General features: G+C 44.9%; 1 protein-coding gene across 1 annotated transcript; it reads right to left on the reverse strand.

Annotated features, from left to right (window-relative positions):
• Positions 1-204: 204 nt before the first annotated feature.
• On the reverse strand, positions 205-25,749 carry fbxw4 (F-box and WD repeat domain containing 4). The gene is made up of 9 exons (XM_046358785.1): positions 25,295-25,749; positions 24,192-24,287; positions 22,373-22,558; positions 21,992-22,124; positions 21,513-21,598; positions 11,608-11,673; positions 2,955-3,095; positions 588-729; positions 205-399 (listed from the first exon to the last, which is right to left on the reverse strand). Exons 1-9 carry the CDS (start codon positions 25,477-25,479, stop codon positions 268-270), a joined length of 1,167 nt encoding a protein of 388 aa, XP_046214741.1. The 5' UTR covers positions 25,480-25,749; the 3' UTR covers positions 205-267.
• Between the last annotated feature and the right edge of the window lie 335 nt (positions 25,750-26,084).

The following is a 26,084-nucleotide window of genomic DNA, read 5'->3' on the forward strand; positions in this document are numbered from 1 at the left end:
GTGTGTCTGTGGGCCTCCAGGCCACTGGATTAGTTCTGTAACAACAGGTTATCGCATGCCCTCTAGTCCAGGATCTGTGTTGCCCTGGCAGAGGTTAATATGTTGGTATCAGTGTGGCGTATCCCCATATTTGATATTTCATGCATGAACATTCCCAACGGTCTTTCTAGCTCAGTGTTCCAGTTATTACAGAGAATGAAGCCATTTACTGTCAAAAACATCGAATTTATTGTTTTAAATCCTAACAGCTGTCTGTGGGAGTGGGCGTTATCTGCGAGGCCGGGGGCCCTGTTTGAAGTCAAGAGAGTGCAGTGCTGTGGCGAGGGCAGCGTACAGGTGAGAGGTGTTGAAACGCAGGCAGTACACTGGGCTACTCACAGCAGAGGACAGCTGGAACATCTGTGGCAAGGACAACCACAGTCATAAATGGCACTCACCCACACACATTCGATTCCATACACACACACACACACACACACACACACACACACACACACACACACACACACACACACACACACACACACACACACACACACACACACACACACACACACACACACACACACACACACACACACACACACCTCTAAGCAGCGGGTTTGCCGCTTATCCCACGTCCGTATGACGCCATAGTAAGAGGAGCCACTGGCAATCATGTGATTCCCATCCGTCTGGATGCAGTAGAGGGCACTGTCGTGAGGCTCCTCCCACTCCATGACACACTTCCTGTTGGGATAGGAGGAAATGACATCAGAGAATGTTCAGAAAAAGTAGACATCCGTTGAATTTGAAATACAGCATGACAGCAACACGGCATTCATTTTGTTCAACTAACGTTGATGAGCCATGTTAAAAGGACCACTGCAACACAGTGCAGAGTGTGACTGGATTTAGGAGAGTGCACTCTGAAGAATTTTAAAGAAGGCATATGTCTGTGTGCATGTTATGAGGAAGTTACATTTTGTATGTTGGTTTTGTGAGGATGCTGAAACTTCCTCTGTTGTTAACGGAAAGGCGCTGGGGTGTTGGAGCGCTGGCTGGGGAAAGAGGTGGTGGTAGGGGAAGTATTTTGGGGGTTCTGCCAATAGAGATCGATCATCCATTAGAGCCTCATCAATAAGTGATGCACAGGGACCGAGAGCAGACAGAAGAGCAGGGGAGATGTCTGGAGTCCCTCTCACAAGTATGCACATACGCAAATACACAAGGGCGCACATACAGATAGGCTTACACACACACACACACACACACACACACACACACACACACACACACACACACACACACACACACACACACACACACACACACACACACACACACACACACACACACACACACGCACACGCACACGCACACGCACACGCACACACACAGTCTGTTCGTCCTCATTTTAGCAATCCAATGAGTGCGAGCTCAATTCCCTGTAATTAGCCAGGTTTCCATCCAACCAATTAATTACCTGACACATAAAAAAAAAACTCACGGCAACAAGTCAATTTGATGGAAACACGACTTGTTGGAAAATGCACTTCTTTTATTGCTTATTTCAGAATATACACATGAAAAGCTGATTGCAAATAGGATGGAAACCTAGCTAGTGGGCACTAAAGGGTTGAGAGACACCACCAGATATAGACAAACATAGCACCGATTCAACCAGACTCAAAGGAGGGTCGCCATCACAAGTCTACTTCGCCTGTCGTGGCATTTGAGGTAAAGACATAAAATAACATTGTGTGTGTCTGAGAGTTTGAGCTGTGTCGGTTTCTCAGAGTGTGTTTTTCTGGGACAATTTGAGACAAGAGTGCATGAGGTAGACTAGGCCAATTGGGCTGACTCCTCTTTCTCTCTTTTTCCCTCTCTCTGCCAAACCTATAGCCGACGTGGTGTGTGGTTAGTCGGACGAGGTGAGAATGCAACAGTTTGTGAACAAAATGCATACACACTGACCATTTCACCCAGAGAATGTCACAGCCACGACACAAAAACATAACTAAATAAGACAATACCACATTGCATGAGAAAACTATTTGCCATGACCCAATTACAAAAAGCCACACTAAAAATACAAAGAAACCACCCCAAAAAGATGATGCAATGACCCAACACACAAAACTCACATATTCAACAAGACCATGAGATGATTGATCAACCTGATAAAAGACACTACGTACATCCCAACAACACTACATGACATAAAGCCATAACAAGAGACAACACCAAGACAACACTGTATTTCAGACAGAGAACAAAGTGTGTGTGTGTGTTGGGCATATGTTTTTGTCCGCTGGTCAGTTACACTCAAGGCGTCTGCGAGACTCAAAGTCCTGCTTTCAGCGGGAACCCAAGGTCCAGACACCCTGCACCACCTCACTGTCCCAGGGAGCCTCCTGGTGGTACTGTGTGTGAATTATTGATGTCTAAAGAGGGACCCCCTCCCAGCCCAGCCCCCCCCGTTCAACTCCCCAGAGCTAACTGACAATCAGCTCTTATTTGTGTTACTTGACTGACCCACGCCACGCCACACACACACACACACACACACGCACCCAAATAAAAAGGCACCCTCCCCTCTGATAGCAGGACCCTGCTTGGTTTGTAGTGGAAATGTGCAAGGGTCCGGATCATTCAGGTACCGCCCCGATTGGACTGGGTTGGAATATACTCTGCTCTTTCTTTTTGGAAGATGGAGTGGAGGGGAATGATTGGACTGTGTTGCTAGTGCTGTTATGTGTGCTGTGTTGACTCATAGCACGTGTGTGTAGATGTGTATGATGTAGCCGTGATGCTATTCTTGTTTTGGTATGGCTCAGAACGCCTCCCTGCCAATCATAATGCTTGACCGGAATCTACATTTTGACAATTTATACATAAATACGAACAAAATTATTGATTGACAGCTTAATATATGGACTAACTGACTGACGGCTGACTGATTGACGGTGTACCTGGGGCTGAGGCGAAGGTCCCAGGAGCGGATGTAGGTGTCATAGCCACAGGTGAGCAGCTGGACAGGCGACTCATAGACTATATCCAACACACCTGCACCCCGACGGAACTCTGAACCCAGACAACACAGCAGCTCACACCTGAGAGACAGGGAGAGGGGGGATGGAGAAATAGGGAGAAAGTAAGAAGAAATATGAAGACAGAGACAGTTCAGGGGAAGTTCTGCACCTAAGATCACAGGCATGTTACACTTTATCAATACTATAAATGCCTGCTGGCCACTGACTACTAATATGTCCAATACAGGATGTCCTTAGTGCTTCAAATGAGGATGTGCAGTTTTCACTTACGCCCCTAAGCAACCATGAATAATAAATGGAGCCCCTACTCATTGATGTAAGGTATAACTCACCTTAACCCACAGTGAGATGGATAAAACACTATTTCCACCTGTCTCGGTCTTTATAGCGATCCTTGATACACCCCTAAGCTCTCTGTGTGTATCTTTATATTCCCATATACTACCATTCTCTCTCCATCTCTATATTCCCAATCCCACTGGCTCCAGACCACCCAGAGGAGATCAAAGTCAACACCTCTCTATGTGGGAGAGGGCTCTGAGACTGATTACAGGGATCCCCCCACGCTACAACACCAGGATGGTGAGGTGTGTGTGTGAGAGAGAGAGAGAATGAGTGAGAGAGAAAGAAAGAGAATGAGAGAGAGAGAGAGAGAGAAGACATCGTGGTGTATGAATGCACAAAGGATGTGTAAGGTGTGTGTATGGGCAGTACCATGCTCTTGTGATCACAGTCCTCCGTTGGCTGCCCACTCGGCGGCTCTGATTCTTGGAGAATAACTTGCCCTCCGCAGGGCGGATTATTGCAGAATAACTGTCTCTTTGTTGCGGTTTAATTCCCTCCATGACCGTGACTGTGTGTTACTCGCAGACCTTTGATACCTGCTCCCTAGCAACCATTTAAAGGAGGCCACTGGCCCTGGTGACCGCACTCCCTCCCCCTTCTCGCTCGTGCCCCCACTGCTCCAAACACCAGGGGCAGACTAGTAATCCGCTAGCCTCACCCCAGGGGGCCATCTTATTGGACGAGGGCTTTCCCCACGTGGCGTCTTATTGGACGAGAGCTTTCTCAGAGCTGGGGTCTAAGCCTGGCCAATGGGGAGTCCGTGATGGGGCTCTCTCTCTGGGATATGTGTCTGTGTGGGGTACCGATCCCTCATTTTCTTTTTACTGCTAAAACCCTGAGCTTAACGCATGTTGGACAAAGAACACCTATACCACTCAAGCCACATGTGAATAATTGACTCATAACTCAAATGTGTCTTATAGACAGCCCCTACACAACTCAACCGACAAGGCAATAGGCCAATCAAGTCGTTATCTAAATACAATGTCTCACAGACAAACCCAATTGTGCTGATCACACTCAAGGTCTTCGTGGCCCTCTAAAAATGTCAAACACCAAGGTGAGACGCTAAAAATCCAGATCCCTGAAAGCGGTCTTCACATCTGCGTCGAGAACTTAAAGCCATAATAGCACTGTGCGGTGGATGGCGAGCAGCAGAACAGCCGGGATTGTCAAATTGTTAGGTCACCACTTTTATGAGCCTCAGGAAAATTACAGGACGGAGCAAACCATATAATCTGTCAGAAGGACTGTATCTGCTAGTGCGGCTGCCGCTTGCCTTTGAGCTGCGGCTTGATTGTGTGATCTGACAATCTCATGTCTGGGTCCACACCATCACATACTTGAGTCTGGTCCAAAGCATGCCTGAGTGGGATGCTACATGGTTTGAGTCTATGAAATAAACCTGACGAGTCGTTACCGTCACATACCTACCTGAGTCTGTCCGAATGTAGCCTGTCACATTCTTGAGTCTGTGAAATCACAGGGATGAGTCAATACCGTCACGTTAGAGTCACTGTAGAATAGCTAAGACTCCATCATACACCAGAAAGTGGTATATATATATATATATATATATACAGTTGAAGTTGGAAGTTCACATACACTTAGGTTGGAGTAACTTTTTTTTCAACCACTTTCAACCACTTAACAAACTATAGTTTTGGCAAGTAGGTTAGGACATCTACTTTCTGCATGACACAACTAATTTTCCAACAATTGTTTACAGACAGATTACAGATTATTTCACTTATAATTCACTGTATCACAATTTCAGTGGGTCAGAAGTTTACATACACTAAATTGGCTGTATCTTTAAACAGCCGGGAAAATTCCAGAATATGATGTCATGGCTTTACAAGCTTCTTATAGGCAAATTTACATAATTTAAATCAGGTGGAGGTGTAACCGTGGATGTATTTCAAGGCCTACCTTCAAACTCAGTGCCTTTTTGCTTGACATCATGGGAAAATTAAAAGAAATCAGCCAATACCTCAGAAAAAAAATTGTAGACCTCCACAAGTCTGGCTCATCCTTGTGAGCAATTTCCAAACGCCTGAAGATACCACGTTCATATGTACAAACAATAGTACACAAGTATAAACACCATGGGACCACGCAGTCGTCATACCGCTCAGGAAGGAGACGCATTCTGTCTCCTAGAGACAATCAATCCTAGAGACAATTCAATCCCAGAACAACAGCAAAGGCCCTTGTGAAGTTGCTGGAGGAAACATGTACAAAAGTATCTACAGTGAGGGAAAAAAGTATTTGACCCCTGCTGATTTTGTACGTTTACCCACTGACAAAGAAATTATCAGTCTATAATTTTAATGGTAGGTTTATTTGAACAGTGAGAGACAGAATAACAACAAAAAAATCCAGAAAAACACATGTCAAAAATGTTATAGATTGATTTGCATTTTAATGAGGGAAATACGTATTTGACCCCCTCTCAGTCAGAAAGATTTCTGGCTCCCAGGTGTCTTTTATACAGGTAACGAGCTGAGATTAGGAGCACACTCTTAAAGGGAGTGCTCTAATCTCAGTTTGTTACCTGTATAAAAGACACCTGTCCACAGAAGCAATCAATCAGATTCCAAACTCTCCACCATGGCCAAGACCAAAGAGATCTCCAAGGATGTCAGGGACAAGATTGTAGACCTACACAAGGCTGGAATGGGCTACAAGACCATCGCCAAGGAGCTTGGTGAGAAGGTGACAATAGTTGGTGCAATTATTCGCAAATTAACTGTCAATCTCCCTCGGCCTGGGGCTCCATGCAAGATCTCACCTCGTGGAGTTGCAATTATCATGAGAACGGTGAGGAATCAGCCCAGAACTACAAGGGAGGATCTTGTCAATGATCTCAAGGCAGCTGGGACCATAGTCACCAAGAAAACAATTGGTAACACACTACGCCGTGAAGGACTGAAATCCTGCAGTGCCCGCAAGGTCCCCCTGCTCAAGAAAGCACATATACATGCCCGTCTAAAGTTTGCCAATGAACATCTGAATGATTCAGAGGACAACTGGGTGAAAGTGTCGTGGTCAGATGAGACCAAAATGGAGCTCTTTGGCATCAACTCAACTCGCCGTGTTTGGAGGAGGTGGAATGCTGCCTATGACCCCAGGAACACCATCCCCACCGTCAAACATGGAGGTGGAGCCTCCCGGGTGGCGCAGTGGTTAAGGGCGCTATACTGCGTAGGGATGTCCTTGTCTCATCGCGCACCAGCGACTCCTGTGGCGGGCCGGGCATAGTGCGCGCTAACCAAGGTTGCCAGGTGCACTGTGTTTCCTCCGACACATTGGTGCGGCTGGCTTCCGGGTTGGATGCGCGCTGTGTTAAGAAGCAGTGCGGCTTGGTTGGGTTGTGTGCCGGAGGATGCATGACTTTCATGACCTTCGTCTCTCCCGAGCCCGTACGGGAGTTGTAGCGGTTAGACAAAATAGTTGCTACTAAAAACAATTGGATACGACTAAATTGGAGGAAAAGGGGTAAAAAATAAAAAATAAAACATGAGGTGGAAACATTATGCTTTGGGGGTGTTTTTTTTATGCGGAGGGACAGGACAACTTCACCGCATCAAAGGGACGATGGACGGGGCCATGTGGCCTAGCCAGTCTCCAGACCTTAATCCCATAGAAAATCTGTGGAGGGACCTGAAGGTTCGAGTTGCCAAATATCAGCCTCGAAACATTAATGACTTGGAGAAGATCTGCAAAGAGGAGGGGGGCGACAAAATCCCTCCTGAGATGTGTGCAAACCTGGTGGCCAACTACAAGAAACGTCTGACCTCTGTGATTGCCAACAAGGGTTTTGCCACCAAGTACTAAGTCATGTTTTGCAGAGGGGTCAAATACTTATTTCCCCTCATTAAAATGCTAATTAATTTATAACATTTTTGACATATGTTTTCTGGATTTGTTTTGTTGTTATTCTGTCTCCCACTGTTCCAATAAACCTACCATTAAAATTATAGACGGATCATTTCTTTGTCAGTGGGCAAACGTACAAAATCAGCAGGGGATAAAATACTTTTTTCCCTCGCTGTATATCCACAGTAAAACGAGTTCTATATCAACATAACCTGAAAGGCCGCTCAGCAAGGAACAAGTCACTGCTCAAAAACCGCCATAAAAAAGCCGGACTATGCTTTGCAACTGCACATGGGGACACATGGAGAAATGTCCTCTGATCTAAAACAAAAAGAGAACTGCTTGGCCATACTGACCATGGTTATGTTTGGAGGAACAAGGGGGAGGCTTGCAAGCCGAAGAACACCATCCCAACCGTGAAGCACGGGGGTGGCAGCATCATGTTGTGGGGGTGGTTTGCTGCAGGAGGGACTGGTGCACTTCACAAAATAGATGGCATTATGATGGTGGAAAATGATGTGGATATATTGAAGCAACATCTCAAGACATCAGTCAGGAAGTTAAAGCTTGGTTGTAAATGGCTCTTCCAAATGGACAATGACCCCGTCATATTTCCAAAGTTGTGGCAAAATGGCTTAAGGACAACAAAGTCAAGTATTGGAGTGGCCATCACAAAGCCCTCACCTCAATCCGATAGAAAATTTGTGGGCAGAACTGAAAAATCATGTGCGAGCAAGGCCTACAAACCTGACTCAGTTACACCAGCTCTGTCAAGAGGAATGGGCCAAAATTCACCCAACCTATTGTGGGAAGCTTATGGAAGGCTACCCGTAAAGTTTGACCCAAGTTAAACAATTTAAAGGCAATGCTACCAAATGCTAATTGAGTGCATGTAAACTTCTGACCCACTGGGAATGTGATGAAATAAATAAAAGCTGAAATAAATAATTTGCTCTACTATTATTCTAACATTTCACATTCTTAAAATAAAGTGGTGATCCTAACTGACCTAAGACAGGGAATTTTTACTAGGATTAAATGTCAGGAATTGTGAAAAACTGAGTTTAAATGTATTTGGCTATGGTGTACGTAAACTTCTGACTTAAACTGTATATATATTTTTTAAGATGCTACTAGATCCATAAAAACAGGTCATATTTAGTACAAGTTAGTTAATACTATTCTGTAGCTGATTTGATTGCATGACGAAAGGCAATATGAGGGTGTGCGCTCCGGCTAGGATGAATAGTGGCTGGTGCATGAGAGAAAAAAAATCTGTAGCGAAAAGTTAGTCGTACTCAAACCATGAAAAGGAAAAACCCAAGGAGGCCGAGATGCACAAATATACTTCATTTAATCCATGTTCTAGAAAATACAAAAGGTGAAAGTGAAAAGTGCTAAATAGAAAAAGGAGCAAATGATTGCATGTCACCAAGGATGATGTCTACAATATGGACATGTGGGAGTTCAGAGATCAGTAAGGTGCACTTGGGAGATAGATCATATGGGCAGTATGCTCCAGAGAGTGGAGAGAGGGAACTGCTGCTCTCACACCAATGTTCTGTGACCCCACTCAAACTACAGAGTAGCTAGTGCCACTGACCCTGGATGAGCCAGAATGTGGGACTTAACTAGCTGTGATATGGGGTTGACATGAGGCAAATCACATTCCCAGTAATTGAGGAAATGAACTGAAATTCGACTGAAATAAAATATTGAATGCTCATGTTTGTCTAAGGGGAAAATCGGTTTTCGGTTAATAAATAGTGAGAATTTGAGATAAAATGAAGCCCAACACTGAATTGATTTTGGAAGGTTAGTTGACTGTCCGCCATAGGGGGGGACTGACTGACTGACTGTTATGAGAGAAGTGACTGTCTGTGATACACAGGGAGAATTAGTTAGTCCGGATTTAAGCCTATCTGGTCTCACTGCAGTCAGGTTGGCTTTCGGGCCACACACACTCACACATATATACACAACCAGTTTGTGAAAGGAACCATTAATGAATTTACAGACTTTAAACAGGAGAAGCTAAGGGGATTCTCTCTTGGTGTTGGGGGGGGGGGGGGGCTATAGAAAAGCAGTATGGGTGGGAGAGCTCTTGTAAGGTTAAGTCTGGTGTCTAAACTGGGCCTGGGGACGTCCGCGCTGGGAAACAGCCACTCCTCTGAAAGGATGTCAGACAGGTAGAGAAAGAGTCCTGCTGGGGTTTTCAGACCCTAAAACAAACAGTGGGGACTCAGGGAGCTGGGAGAACCGCGGGACACAGAACCGGGTAGGAATGTACGGGCAGAACAATGGCCACCTTTAAATGTCACACGCGTTCTCTCCAAAAACAATGCCCGTGCAATTTGTATAACAGAGCGACCTCCCAACGCAGACATTTAACCCCCGCTTTTCAGAGAGGAATGCCAGGAATCTGCCAGGCGATTGTGGGGCTCCTTTGACGGGAATCTCGGAGCGATGGTTGGGGTTCTTTGATGCTTTTTCCCTGTTTATCCACGAGCGAAGGCACCATGAAAAGTTGGGGTGCGCTCAAAAACGCCACTTGTGTGGGATTCCTCTGTATGGGTGATCATAGGCTTTGTGCTATCGAGATGAAAAAGACACAGAATTAATTGCAATGGGAGAAAAAAGAAATGTGTTAAATTAAATTAAAATCAAAGCCACAATGGGTGAATGGTCAAGGTTCCTTTGCCCCACATAAGTGGGAAGGTTCTGGTTTTGCATGGCAACACTTAGAAGGGTCAACAAAGAGAAACTGATTTTTAATGAGCCTGTTATAGAATAATGCCACGTCTGTCATAAAACAAGGACATGCTTCATTCAGGTCACGATTTCTTGAAAAATAATTAAGAGTAAAATAGTTGTTTTGTGAAACTAGATTAATCACATAAAGAAGACAGACAGAACAAATATCCCTTTCTTCCTCCCCTAGTCTCCCTCTCTCCCCCTTTTTCTCCATCTATATTTCTTCACCTCTTTCCCTCTCTTAAAGAAAGTGGCAGTCCATGACCTGAGCATCAGCATCTTTGATCTCAGTCACATCCTGTGCCACTATTTTCCATCCTCGGATGACAAGTCATTTCTGGAATCAGCAACATGTTGTGGTTCCTGTCTTGTTCAGATCCTGATGCACTCAGCTGCTTTACTGGCTATGTTTGGTGCTGCAGGTGTAACGGTGTCTTGGTTGTGATCTTTTCTCTCTGATGTGTCTGCTGTCAAAGGGAGTTGTGGCCGCACTAATGCACAGGGTTGGGTTGGGATGCTGCTGGTAGTCTTAGGTTGGGGTGGAGGGGGGTGGATCGTGATGGTGGTGTGTCTGGAGAGGTTGAATATGTGCTCTATGTGTGTGGTGGGGTTGCTGTGTGTGTGTCTGTGTTTGTGTGTGCGCACGTGCATCTGAGATATGGGAAATAAGAGACCGTTACAGACACACAGAGGACCCCCATAACCCTCGTCCTGCTGTCATCGGTGTACAGTATGTGCCCTACCCTCTCCCAGACCGCTTTTTGTAACTCAGCTGATTACCAGACAGGAAGTTACAGTGGGGGACACAGATCAGCCAGGCCACTTGTCCCAATCATCATACTACAGCAAAAACATACGATTTTCAGGCTTGGGACTTAAAATATTTACTCCTAAACTGAGAAAAAAACACAAATCACAATACCTGAATACTATTCTGCATACTACACAAGGACATGTTGTTCATGTTTTCCAGCAAGAACGAGCTCTGGTACACTGTGTCAATATATTTTCGGAACACCTGCAACACACAAATAACTTCCCCTCCCTTCTCCTCCCCTTCCTCCCTTCCCCCGTTTCCCCAGCTCAAATGTCCATGTCATTTGGAGCAGGAAGCGCCTTTCTCTGTCCGGCCTGGGACGTGTCAGAAGGTTTAATTCGGCAGGTAAAGCTGGGAATTACAGTGGCCTGTCAGGGCTGTATCAGGTTTAAGCTTGGGCTTTCAGTGCCAGGAATTCTCCCAGCCCTCCTTTGAACTTCTCAAAGCAAAGGCTTTTAGACGGGATGATGAAACAACAACTATCATTACAGCCAGGTTCCACTTTCACTGCCGTGATCAGTTATACTGACAGATGGGCTAGGATGGGAGGTCTTGGAATAGTTGGGTTGGTAAGAAGTGGGTTGGTAGGAATACTACTGGTGGACGATGAAGGGCTCAACTCTACATTTCTATACTGTATAGGAATGTACTTAAAATGCTTGGTCATGGTGCACTGTTGTTTGTGGGTTGTGTGTGTGTAGTAAGTGGTGTGTAAAATCTGTGTGAATCAGTGGAGTATGTATCTGTGTGCGTGTGTGTTGTGTAGTTAGTTACCTTTCAACATCCCAGATCCTCAGAGGAGAGAAGTTCGCACAGCAGGCCGTGCCAGTCACGAAGGAGCTGTGGAGGAGACAACAGAGGAACGTTTAGGAAAACTGGGAACACTGAGACACCTCAAAGGGCAAAGCTAAAGCGTGACACCCTCAACAGTCTCCGGTCAGAGACACACGTTTATTGTTTCAGTGGTGAGAGAGAAAAGAGGAGAAACTAAAACACTCCTTTGATTGGACTGACAGGTCGGAAGTAGTGGCCTAGGTATGCATGGGCGGCACAGGGGTGAAAGGAGAGGAGGAGGGGGTGGAGGGGTGTAGTAGGGTCTGTGTGTAGAGGGTGGGGTGGGCCAAAAGGGAGAGGGGCAGTAGGGGGGCTTCTGTTAGCTCTGCCCAGGTCTGAGGCTTAGGGCCTCCTGCAGGTTTGACTGACAGGGGAAGGTCCAACACCCTGGGGCACAACCACCATTTGATTATCTTTTTACTTTCTTTTGTACCACTTATTCATTTACTATTTTTCCGTTTTACTTCACAGTTTCAGCATCAACTGCTTTCGCATACAATCTCAAGAAAGAACGGCAGATCTCAAATCAAAAACAGCGGGATAGAATAGCCAGAGAGAAGGACAGAGAAGTAGACAGATAACTGTGTTGAAGCAGTGGTGGGTGGTTTGGTTGGCGTTTCTTCCTCTGACGGCTGGGTGGGTTGGCAATGGGGTAAGGGTGGCGTGGAGGCGCTTTGCGTTGAGACAGGGGTAACGAGGGGCGTGAGCGGGGCACGGGAGGGTGTACTGAGGCACAGGGGCAGCTGTCAGGCCCGTTAAGCGGAGAGGCCCGTTAGCAAAGCCCCCGTTAATTAGTGTTGGGTAAACTCATTTGGTCCAATCAGGGCGGCGGGCCCTCAGCGAGTATGACCTCTGAACCCTGGTGACACAAGATACAATAGGGTTAAGGTCACACTCGCTGCCTGGCCCTTATTACTCTCCATTACTCACATTACTCACCCCTCACTGAGCTCTGCTCTGCTGGGGGAGGAAGGGGGGTACACAGCACAGACATACAATGAACCGGTTCTGTCCTCCCGAGCACTGGCCTGATCTAGGGTCAGATCACTCACTGATATTATAGCTGCTAAGGTCAAAGCCTCTCTCGCCTGATGTGGGACAGGTTTCCCCTCCCTAAAACCCCTCACCCCCCAATCACCTCCCTGAGATCCTACTACCACCCCATCCTGAAATCACCCCCATCTCTGTAGCCTCCCAACCTTCTCCCTCTCCCTCTACTTCCCAGTCCACTCCTCATTATAAGGACATGCTGGGCCTCTGCTGCCGTTTGGGTAACCTCATCAGCTGGCTGCATTATCTAAGGGGCTGTGTGGCAGGGTCACACAAACTAACTCAGCCCCCATTGGGAACCCAGCCAAATGAACACACACACACAATCACAGACAAGCGCACACACAGAATTACACACAGACAGAAACACGCACACTGAGCCCCTGCTGGGAGAAGAGCCCAACAGTACCAACATTGTTAGCTCCAAATCAACAAGCTGACCGCACAGGGTGCTCCACGCTTTCCCAAGACCACCGCAAACGCTCCACTTCTGTTAACCCATCCCCATTCTCAGCCCCAAAATCACTTCTAGTTTCCTAACAAAGAGGTGAACAACAGCCTGGTCTAGGAATCTAGTCTAACAAATGACATGTTATGATAATTATTTCTCAGTTTTAATAGGGGATTCTCCAATTGCTTTCCTTAGAATTGAAAAAGGTTACCTATTTGAACCTGCTTGGAGTCAAACTGCAGTAAATCAAGTCCGAAAGTCAAACACATAGAAAGTACATTTAGTGTCAAACACCAGAAAGTAAATGTATGGACTTAGGAAGCAGAATTTGACTCTCGTGTTCTAATGATATGTCCGTTCTACAGCCTGTGGGTTAGGGGTGTACTTTGGTGTCGGGCTGCACATTCTAAGCCACCAGTTTGGCTTTAGCATTTGGCTTGCATCACTAGTCACTACAAAAGGATACAATTTCCATGTGTAGGACTTTCAGCTTACTACCTAAACAGCTGTACTACACCAAATGGAACAACTACACTCCAGTCTTGCAAAGTTTATTCTTCTGAGAGACAAGGGTAACAGATACGCACTGTCAGTTGAATTTCTCCTGGCACTATTGTAGCTTATGGCAAAATAGAAAAGTGAAGTGTATTTGCAAAATACAAAAAAAATTGAAGCTTACTGTTTAAAATGGGATATGTGGCTATCTGACATCAAAATTAAATGTTACATTTCACCTGACTACAATTCTTTCACCATTGCCAAAGATTGGCACCACTTTCGTGAAATTCAAAGAATCCCACACAAACCTATCGGATGAACAACAATACTCCAAACAAAACAAGTAAGTCACCATTTATCTAAACTAAACCCCAGCCAATTACAGAAGAATAGGCTAAATAGCAGAGATGAACACAGACCATGCAGGCGCTGGGAATGTAGAGGCATGGCGATGGACTCCAGGGGCGATTTAGCTATGCCCCCTGCCCCCCCTTCTCCTCCCTCCTCCCCCCCCTCTAGGCAAAAGAGGTTGTTAATTTGTTGCGCTTGACCCCCGGCTTTGTGCCCGCCGTGTATCTAGTTTGTAAAAAGTGCTTTTATCTGCTCTCTAAATATGTCTGAGCTCAAAGGGTTATGATGCTTTTATATCAGCCGGGAGGGGGACAATGGCAGGGGCTCGCCAAGACCCCTCCCCCACCCCCCCCAATACCCCACCTCCTTGGCCCTTTTGGCTTCTGTTTGTGTCCCCTCTGTCTGAGGTCACCAGGACAGCACCAGGACATTCCACACACAGCCCCTCTGCGCTGCTCTGCTCAGCCGGCTGGAACGGAACAGAACGGCCCGCCACCATGTATTGAAAACACAAAACACCATCCGGTCTCGCTATGCTAACGGCTATCCTCCAACTAACAACAGCTAAACATTAAAGTTCAGATGATGTCGATTATGAGTCTAGTGGATTCCTATAATGGATTACAACAATAGACTCTAGTTAGCAGACTCTTTTTTTGTCCAAAGCAACTTACAGTCATCGTGCATGCGTACATTTTACATACGGGTGGTCCCGGAAATCGAACCAACTATGCTATGCTCTACCAGCTGAGGACCAATAGACAGACACAAATGAGGATTAATTCATTGTGGTTTGTGTCAGCTCAGCTCCGGTTCCCTTGAATGATCAGAGACCTTGTCACTCATCTTCTTCTCACTCAGAAACATGAAAGGAGCGACAGTCATTAGGATACTGGATTATAAGAACTAACATCCATTCAATTGACCATTGGACCATGTTGGCAAATTGAGGGCTGTGTGCAAAGAAACAAAACAAACATCAATGCTTTCAACAAACAATCAATTAAACCTAGACCATCCACGAGAAGAGGGATATTTCAATGTTGAAATCAATGAAATTAATGAAATCAATAACAGAATCTGATATACCAACCCATGTTGACTGGGCAGTTGTATCATTAACCCAATTTATGCCATGATGTCGATCACGAGTAGTGTTGTTTCCATTCTGTACATTGAACAGCAGGCCTAGTCTCTCAGGTAGAGCAAGTGAACCCGAGGAACATCTGTATGAGGTGGTGTGTAATGAGAGGCCTGTGTGAGTTGTCTATGTGTGTGTTTGTCAGGTATGTCTGAGGTGCTAGTATGTGTATGTCTGTAAAATTACTTTGAGCAGTGTGTGCATGCGTGTGTATGTGTGTATGAGGTGGGCACATGGGTATGTGTTTGAAGTAGCTTAGGAGTGCCTGTGTGTAAATGTGAGGATGTCTGTGGAATGTGGGTGTCAGGTGTGTGTGTGTGTGTGTGTGTGTGTGTGTGTGTGTGTGTGTGTGTGTGTGTGTGTGTGTGTGTGTGTGTGTGTGTGTGTGTGTGTGTGTGTGTGTGTGGTGTAATGAGTGGTTCAGAGGAGCTGTGATTATTCTTGCCTCCTGCAGTGTGGGTCCTCCGGCTCTGTGGGCCCCAGAGAAAGCGCCCTGTATTTAGCGTGTGGGAACGCACATTCTGCCCCTTATCGCTGCATTGTTGCAGCCTCTCTCTTTTCTTCTCTTTTTTTAACTAATTGAATTCTTGACTCCTGAGCCACAGGCCGAGCCTGTGAGAGACGAAAGAGAAAGACATGAATTTCAGGCTTTTTCTTGCGGTTGAGTGGGGCAGAGCAGTGGGGGTAAAATCAGGGCTGGAGGGGGCGTCTCCCTGTACTTTGATACTAGAGGTCAGAGGTCAGCCTCCCTCCGTGGTGAGAAAGTGGCGAATCGGGGCGGTTTATCCAACAATCATTTTCTTTGGAAACGTTCAAAGGCATTGCCCCTGCAACATCTTTGTAGTTGTGCTTGAGGAATTCTAAACAAAACAAACCCCGAAAAAGCGCCCCTTTCTCACCTCTCCTCGGGGTAGCTTCTCCCTCCAGTGGCTTCCAGCCCCCTCCCCTTTACGAGTGGTCAGTATAACCCCCCCCAATCTTGCCGACATACATTGTGTAACTGCATTTTGGCACTGAGAAATGGATTGATCTTATAGGCTCTTTGACACTGAGCGTCAAACCCTAATTGGTTCTTTGGAGTGGTCTGTTATTGGCTATTCCGTTCTGCTAACCCTGTAACACATGCACACAGGTGATACTCTGGGTGTGTGAGTGACAGATTTTGTGGCGAATCTCTTATGGAATACAGTTGGGTCATTCTCACAAAACAAAAATTTGATCCAAAAATTCTCAGGTGTCATTTTAAAATATTTACAAAATGTATATATCTTGGATCACTGAGATTAAGATCTGTACTTATCAATTTCATAATTATTACTATGTTTTTTTAAATCAGATATTATGCATTCTACCACAATTTCCACAAAATTCTCATTACGGCAACAGTCCAAAAAAGAAGAAATAAAGAAATCAATTCATCTTTTTAACATTCCTCCTCTAATGAAAAGGCCTGAGTTAAACATAACACGGAAAATGCACATATCATAAAATGATTATAAAATGTAAGACCTTTTCCCAATTTGAGCTTTTTAGCCATTACAGTAATGAGAAGGCCAAGTGGGGTAAAGGGGGGTGTTTTGAGAATAAGAACCTCATTCTGGAGGCATATAAGCAAGTGAATGAACTTAACTTCTACTACTCCACTAGATGATGCATCACGGGTGGATAAAACTTTATATCAAAACTGATTGGAGTTTTTACAGGAACTTGAGAAAGTGTTACGTTAATGAGACATGTCCACAGACTCTGTGTTTGTACGTAATAAATATAATAGTTCAATGTAAACATTTTTAGGATTTATGGATAAACTATAGCAACACGGATGATTTCTCATGAGAATCACCCAGTTACACGATTAACACCAGAGTTCCAGCCAATCCATTTATCAAATTGCATTTGTATGGCTGCAGTTTTTCAAAGAGCCTATATTTGTAACAAAGAGTCGGACTTAAACCCTCAATAAAAACGCAGAGGTAACAATGGCAAGAATTCCCTAGGAGGGAGAAACCTTGCTTTCATTACATTGTTCCTAGACCATTTCCTTACTCTTCCTACAGAGCAGCAATACAACAGCAATACATAGTATCATCACACAATAAAACAACATATGGTACGAAATCCACTCGGTCGTGACTCCATGCTCTCTCCCATCGAACAGTGTGATCTGCCACGACAGCTCCAGTGCTCAACCTGTCCGGTCTTGTTGGCCCAAGCCTATTCGCAGGGAACACCTCAGTCAACTACTAACCACCTGCCCGCTTCTTTATAATTCAAAGAAACTGTACTGGAAGAGTGGAAAGAGAGGGTGAGAAAGGGAGAGAGGAAGAGAGAAAGACAGAGATAGAGACATGGTGGGAGAGTGGAAAAGCCAGCATTTAGACCCATGTCCGCCCTCATCCTCTCTCACTAATACTACAAGTCCTCATATCTAATGTGTAGTCTTGGTACAGTGTCAGAGTCAAGTCTAAGACCGGATTCGGCCCCTCTTACTCAATTGCTAGTCAATGACAGAAAACCTCTAGGACATGGATCCAACAGAGCCCAGTCCTATTCCATTCCAATAACCATATTTATAAAAATTAAAAAATTAAAAATAAAATATATATATAGTGGGTTAACTGCCTTGTTCAGGGGCAGAATGACAGATTTTTACCTTGTCAGCTCGGGGATTCAATCCAGCAACCTTTCGGTTACTGGTCCAACGCTCTAACCACTAAGCTACCTGCAACCCCAGGTAGCCTATATGAAGTGGGCCTCGGGACAGAGACAGTATCACACAGCGTGGCATAGAAAGACATTCAATTGAGAAAAGCATGAAAGAAGGGGCCAGATCTACTGCTGGGATCAATCTCGCCCAAAGTAGGCAGGGACCAACACGGAGTCGCATCAGCATTGGCATTTCAATGCAGCCACAATACACCTCTTTGTAATCCTTTAATAGAATTTGAGATTATATTTACTGGAAAACCCAAGAGAGAGAGATGGAAAAAGAGGAACACCAAGAGAGGAAGATTACAGAGAAAGGGGGAATGGGAAGGATAAAGAGAGGGGAACATTTCGCCGCCCACAGCTTGAACACGAGGGTGAATATGAGAAAAGCAGCGACAGCGGCAGTGTAGCAGAGCGGATTCCATTTGCTGCTTCATTCTGTAGAATGACTGTGAAAAGGACATTTCTGGTAGAAGGACATTCTACTCCAAAATGAATGACACCATCTGAAATATAATTTTCCCTTTAAAAGCATTATAATTTGTAGCCCAACTGATGCAGCATAGTAAATAAATAGGCTGGAGCATGGTGTTGCCCATCCGCATTAGTCTCCGACTGAACATTTTGGAGGGTCTTATCTTGTCTGCAGCGACAACATTTTGCTGTTTTAAAACTCATTTCCTGCAATTCTACACATTTTGCCTTGGGGCGAGAGACGACATTTTGCCTCGGGGCAAGAGACGACATTTTACCTTGGGGCGAGAGACGACATTTTGCCTCGGGCCGAGAGACGACATTTTACCTCGGGGCGAGAGACGACATTTTACCTCGGGGCGAGAGACGACATTTTGCCTCGGGCGAGAGACGACATTTTACCTCGGGCGAGAGACGACATTTTGCCTCGGGCGAGAGACGACATTTTGCCTCGGGCGAGAGACGACATTTTGCCTAGGGGCGAGAGACGACATTTTGCCTTGGGGCGAGAGACGACATTTTGCCTTGGGGCGAGAGACGACATTTTGCCTTGGGGCGAGAGACGACATTTTGCCTTGGGGCGAGAGACGACATTTTAAAGTTCTAAAGAGCGAGTGCCTTTAAAAGCAACCTCTCTTTTTGAAAACAGCTTCTATGTGGCATCGATATGAGTCCGAATATACTACAATGTGTAAATATGATCATTTTGATCATAAAGTCAGTCTCGTCCAAAACGGCGATTTGCAAAATGCTAGGAAAAAATGGTGTGTCAAGGACTGAAGGGTACCGTAACAGTTTCTCTTGGTTTGGGTTTATTTCAATCCTGCCCACAGCTTGCAGCACACAAGTAATCATCAATTCGGAGTGCAGCTGATCGTAATGCCCATGGTCATACTGCCGCTGCTAAATTAATATAGGGGCAAACACTGCCATTGGGTAATATCAGTATAGTTGTGGTAGTACCGACCACAAAAGTGGATATGGTTAGCAGGGATTCAATTGGGCAGGGTCCCGCCGAGCCTGAGACCTGGAACATACAGTACAATCAAAATGAGAGCCAGACAAAGCTGAGACCCGGTACCATTTGGTTATTTGAATTATCTGATGAAAAATTGTTGACCCCATTTAATATGCCACAGCTAACAACAAAAGAAAGCAACAGCAAAATCAGACAACCCCATAGTAAAATAGTTTACCTATTCAATTGTTCAGCCTGTCACATTCTATGCAAAAAAATTATATCATTCTTGAGGCGCATTCAAATTGCAAGTGTCGCACTCAATATCATGACAGCATAACAGACATTGTTATGTGTGGCTTAGTTGGGACAGCATGGCGCGTGCGATGCCAGGGTTGTGGGTTTGATTCCCATGTGAGACCAGTACGAAAATGTATGCACTCACCAGTGTAAGTGGTTCTGGATAAGAGCGTCTGCTACATGACTCAAATGTAACATTTAGAAAAGCAGCCCTAAAGTTGTAGCTACAGTATGGTACCAACACTACAGTTAGCCATTGCATGGCAGGCTGATCTCACACATCACACCAGCCCCGTCTCCTGCTGCACCCCCCCCCACTCTTTAGATTCCGTGAGCGTAAAGCAGGGACAATTACATTTAAAACACAAGGAGCCCCTCCCACCAAATCAAAAAAACATGCTGCTTCCACCATTTTGCTCCCTGTCGCTGTCAACTGTCATTTAAAACAAGATAAAACTCAAACTTTCAATGCCCCTAACTGACCCTTAACGGGTAAGCGATAGCACCTGGGTCATGCGACACAGTTGGTAGAGTAGAAAGGTCTACCATAAAGAGCTAGGTTATTAGATTGATTTTGAGCCATTTCCTTATTAACAAGACCTGTGTCATGCAATCATTTTAAATTAATTGGCGATTTTAAATTAATTGGCGGTGCCATCACATGTAATATTTGACAAAGCACTGACTAAGCGATGACATCTCTCTCCTTGTATCCTCTTAGCTCCAGGAGTGATGAGGTTGCAAGGGGATAGGTGGGCTTATAGGTTTGTCAGCGAGTTGACACCTCGGTTCCAGGGGTCTATTAATTAACCAGGTCATTGGTCAGTGTGTGGAAGGAGCAGGTTTATTATGAGGGGGCAGCAGGCTGAGGCACGGTTGCTATTTCAGCCAGCAAATTGGAGAATTAATGATGTGGATAATCGCCCCATACTCTCAGATCTAAAGTTCTGGCTGAGCAGACAGGGCCACCGGGGCTCAACGTGAATGTGTGTGTCTGTGTGAGAGCAATATATACTGAAGGAGTGTGTGTGAGACAGAGCGATCGAGTGAGTTCATACTGTCTGTGGCTGTGTGTGTTTCTACAATAAAAGTGTGCGTGTGAAGTTGAGTTTATACCGAATGAATGTATGGCGGGGGGTCAACGAGCAGAAACAGCCAGTCTCATTACAGTTTCAGTCTTCCAGGTCTACCTAAATAAATTCAAGTCAATTCATGGAAATGTAATGCATGAACAATCCACCCAGAAGATGATGGTGTCTCTGATTGCCTGAATTTAACAGAGTTGACCAGGGACCTGTCAGCCGAGGAGGGCTGCCCTTTGTTGCTGTGACTCATGGTGTTTCCACTCTGCGGCGGCGCTAAGGCCAGTTTGAAGGATCAGCTGCCTGCCGGTCTAGGGCAGGTGGTGAAGCAGGGATACTGTTACAGCCTTGTGCGTCTGTGTGTCATTAAGGGTGTGTGTGTGTTCGCTCTAGTGTGTGTACGTATGTGCTCGTGTACTTGCTTTCGTGTGTGTGAGCATCATTAAGTGTGTGGGTGTGTAGCTACATGGCTGAGCAATCAAAGGGCCTATGAAGGCAACCCCGCTTTGCCTTGATATCCTGTTTTTTCACCTCTCTCGATCCCTCTTTCACCGTTCCCCAGACCACCCGAGGGAAATAAATATTGTCCTATTCAGTAACAGAGGACAATGAACCCACCACTCAGGTTAATCTAGCCCCAAACTCAACTAACACCCAAACCGGTGGCTGACAACTGTTTTTATGCCAATGGCATAACTGAAGTCAGGGTGTCGTACTGACTGATGGGGGTTGTCCGGGGGGGGGCAGGACTCTACCTTTTGTGCACTCATGTATGATGTTAGTGTAGCTGTTTGACTGTTTTGGGACATTCTAGGCATGTATATTACATACCTCTGTGTGGGACTAATAGCCACAGACCACACCCTGTCGTTCATAGGGATCGTGTCTCTGGGGCAGTTGGAAGACAAAGTCCAAATCTGAAAGGAAACATTAAGAAAATATGAACATTAAAACCATAGTTGTCTGTGGTTGACAGTACACCCTAATGTGCCACAGAAGCTACGTTCCCACAGGCAACACAATTCTGATATTTTCCCACTAATTGGTCTTTTGACCAATCACATCAGATCTTGTTCAGAGCTGATTGGTCTAAAGACCAATTAGTCAAAAAAAATGTCAGAATTGGGCTGCCTGTGTAAATGCAGCCAGGGTGGAACACACAGAGTTAATGATATCAATTTGTTTGCCAACCTTGCATATGACACATACTTTGGTTGCCACCCAATGTAAAACTACAGTGGAGCCCTATTTCAGCCAGTATCATCTAAACAAACAGACACATTTGGTGCTAGAATATTAGTGTGTCTCACCCGGGCTGTTCTGTCTCTGGAGCCGCTGACGATCAGTCCTCCTCTGCAGTCCAGGCAATTCACTTCCTGGTTGTGACCTGAGTACTCCATTGAGAACCCATTCCTCCTGTGGTGCACCAGGATCTTACCATCACTGAAAGAGGCAGATAATAGTTCACTATAACAGACATGAGTACATTAAGTGGAATGTGATATCTTTGACTGAGAGTGTGCTTCTATGGCCGTGGGTCTGCAGTAGTGATGATGCTTCAATGACCTTTAGTTGAAGCATGTACACAGTAAGAATGGCAAGTGAGTATTGAAGCAACATGATAGACTGAACTTCAACCACTGATATTATTCCTTTCAGGAGTTTGAGTTAAGGTGATTACTGCTGATTACCTTCCTCCACTAACGAGGTGTGTGTCAGTCACAGCAAATCGACACACGTCTTCCAGGTGTCCTGAGAACAGAGCCATGGGGCTGCGCTGGAGCTTCCCTGTGTCCGGCCTCAGATGGTACGCTCCGATGTCTGCAGCCTGAGACAGATACAGCACATCCCCGTCTAGCTGTATCCATGGCAACAAGCTGTAGGGGGAACACACAATCAAATAATGGAAAATACTCTGACATACAGTACTAGTCAAAAGTTTAGACACACCTACTCATTCCAGGATGTTTTCTTTATTTTTACTGTTTTCTACATTATAGAATAATAGTGAATAAATCAAAACTATGAAATAACACATATGAAATCATGTAGTAACCAAATAAGTGTTAAACAAATCAAAATACATTTTATATTCAAAGTAGCCAGCCTTTGCCTTGATGACAGCTTTGCACACTCTTGGTATTCTCTCAACCAGCTTCATGAGGTAGCCATCTGGAATGCTTTTCAATTAAGAGTGTGCCTTGTTAAAAGTTAATTTGTGGAATTTCTTCTTAATGCGTTTGAGCCAATCAGTTGTGTTGTGACAAGGTAGGGATGGTATACAGAAGATAGCCCTATTTGGTAAAAGACCAAGTCCATATGGCAAGAACAGCTCAAATAAGCAAAGAGAATCGACAGTCCATCATTATTTTAAGACATGAAGGTCAGTCAATGTGGAAAATTTCAAGAACTTTGAAAGTTTCTTCAAGTGCAGTTGCAAAAACCATCAAGCGCTATGATGAAACTGGATTTCATGAGGACCACCACAGGAAAGAAAGAGTTACCTCTGCTGCAGAGGACAAGTTCATTAGAGTTAACTGCACCTCAGATTGCAGCCCAAATAAATGCTTCACAGAGTTCAAGTAACAGACACATCTCAACATCCTGTTCAGAGGAGACTGCGTGAATCAGGCCTTCATGGTTGAATTGCTGTGAAGAAACTACTTCTAAAGGACACCAATAAGAAGAAAAAAGTTGCTTTGTTGCTTGGGCCAAGAAACACCAGCAATGGACGTTAGACCGTTGGAAATCTGTCCTTAGGTCTGATGAGTCCAAATTTGAGATTTTTGGTTCGAACCGCTGTGTCTTTGTAAGATGCAGTAGGTGAATGGATGATCTCTGCATTTGTGGTTCCCACCGTGAGGCATGGAGGAGGAGGTGTGATGGTGCTTTGCTGGTGACACTATCCGTGATGTATTTAGAATTCAAGGCACACACAACCAGCATGGCTACCACAGCATTCTGCAGCGATACGTCATCCATTCGGTTTGCGCTTAGTGGGACTATCATTTATTTTTCAACAGGACAATGACCCAACACACCTCCAGGCTGTGTAAGGGCTATTTGACCAAGAAGGAGAGTGATGGAGTGCTGCATCAGATGACCTGGCCTCCACAATCACCCAGATTGAGGTGGCACAATGACTAAAAGGAGAGCATGATTCTCTCTCTAGTTGAAACCATGTGAATGGTAATCTAGGGATAGATTGTAAACCCACCATTGACTCTCTGGATAGTGCTTACTGGTACTCCTAATGAGCTTTTCAGCCCCAACATCTAGAACTATGAGCTATTCAGCAACCATTTTCCAATGTTTAATACCTTTTACTTGTATACAGCTTCATTAAAAAACTAACAATAACTCTTCAGGACCTCTTTTGCCATTTTTTCTCCCTAAACTTTCACCAGCCAATCCCTGTCGTGTGTTCAGTGGAGCAAGAGATGAGATGGATTAGGGAAACTCCTGAAACTACACTGTGGTGCCATGATGCCAAAACTCAAACACACTCACTTAATCCTCCATTTGAGCATGACTTCCTTTCTGCAGATCCCATGGCACCAGTTCTGAGATACCTTCACTCTGTCCTTCAGAGGGATGTGGGGATACCTGTAACATGGATAGTGATGTGATAACACAATTATGACCCTTGAAGAACACCACATAAAGAAAACCTCTGAACGGACAATGCACACAAACAATGCCCAACAGGCGTAGAATTACAGCATTGCGTGCTGTATATTAGAAGATATGGTGTGAATATCACATGGAATAGCAGGAGGCCTCAAATAGACCCATATTGTCATACTTAAACCCAACACTGTCGTCCAGAACACTAGCATATGTGTTCACATGTGTTCAGGAGGCCTGTGCCAGAGAGGGTGGATGTGGGCTGGAGGAAACAGCCCGCTTCTCTCACAGAGCTGTGGGGTGTGGTGTCCCGTAGCGCTCAGCAGGATTACCAAGTTTATTTACACTGCTGTTAGGCTGCATCTCAAAGGAGACCCATGGTTTGATAAGAGTGGCTGTCACTTTGGCATAAGTCGCTCTGCTGGGGGAGAAGGCAGTAATGCCAGAATGGCTCAGGTCCAATTCACAATGTTAGGTTCTCTAGAACAGTGTTTCTAGACCAGTCAGTCAGACTCAGGGCTTCCACGGCAGCAAGTGGGAAATAGGCTATATATATTTCACACAATGAATGTATCCTGAAAAACAGTGTCGTCATGTCAACATAACAGCAGTCATTGGCCGAGGATATTCTTCTCAGGATTATGTAGCACCGTGACTGTGTGCAACAAGGAATGTGTTATTATGCAGCTACAACTTATTTGTAAACGCCGTTCAGATATCTACAGCAAGTAACCACGAGGCTATCTGTATGCGTTTTTACAACACATAAACGTTTTCCATGGGCACCATGCTGAAACAGTAGAGCCCATGTAGTGCATGCTACAGTGTTGCATAACTTTGCATCGAGAAGGATAGCGGTGTGAATGGCAACAACTGTAGCAAGCCGCGTGGAAGTAGATGTAAACAACTCTTGGGAAGTCATGATGCTTATCATGAAACGACCACTGTACCCTACTTATTGTAACGAATAAAACAATATTTCTTACACATCTGCTCCTTGTCGTGTAATTCCAGTGTTTATTAACTCTTTTGCTATCTTCCTCCATACGGCGTCACGATTTGCAAAATGGTAAATTGTTTTGCAAACTTGAGAAAGGCGACTCAAAGACTTGTATTCCAAATATGACATAATGTGGTAGAGCACAACCTCTGGTAGCTGGAATAAGAACATTGTAAGTTCGTATTGAAGGTTTCTCTTTTCCGTTTCTGTATTGCCCTGTATCTTTCTCTTGGTGTATTGCCTCTTCTATGGTAGTTCTTAAAAAAAGGGTTTAATAGCGTTAAACAGTAATCCATGTTCTTAGAGCGCGTGAAAAGAGAAGATACAGGAAGCCATTCCAAAACAGTGACGAAAGATCACGTGGTGACGTTGTGCGACGTAATGACGTATATATAACTATATATAAAGTCAAATACAGTTGTATTTGTCACATGCGCTGAATACAACAGGTGTAGTAGACCTTACAGTGAAATGCTTACTTACAAGGCCATAACCAACAAAGCGGTTTAAAGAAAAATAAGTGTTAAGTAAAACAGAAATAAATATAACAAATAATTAAAGAACAGCAGTAAACAGTAGCGAGGCTAGATACATGAGGTACCGGCGCTCCAGTACTGCTTGCTGAAGAAAGAGACTGACAAACAGCTTCTATCTCAAGGCCATCAGACTGCAAAACAGCAATCACTAACTCAGAGAGGCTGCTGCCTTCACTGAGACCCAATGACTGGCCACTTCAATAAATGGATCACTAGTCACTTTTACAATGCCACTCTAAA

Source organism: Oncorhynchus gorbuscha, linkage group LG08 (genome assembly GCF_021184085.1).
Source record: "Oncorhynchus gorbuscha isolate QuinsamMale2020 ecotype Even-year linkage group LG08, OgorEven_v1.0, whole genome shotgun sequence".
NCBI lineage: Eukaryota > Metazoa > Chordata > Actinopteri > Salmoniformes > Salmonidae > Oncorhynchus > Oncorhynchus gorbuscha.

Bases quoted from the DNA above. Each gene is read 5' to 3' on its own strand.
- fbxw4 (XM_046358785.1), bottom strand. From the start codon at position 25,479: ATGTTCTTATTCCAGCTACCAGAGGTTGTGCTCTACCACATTATGTCA. The intron at 11,674-21,512 runs GTATGTAATATA...TCTCCTCCACAG, and splicing joins GCTATTAGTCCCACACAGAG to CTCCTTCGTGACTGGCACGG. The intron at 400-587 runs GTGTGTGTGTGT...TCCTTGCCACAG, and splicing joins GGCAAACCCGCTGCTTAGAG to ATGTTCCAGCTGTCCTCTGC.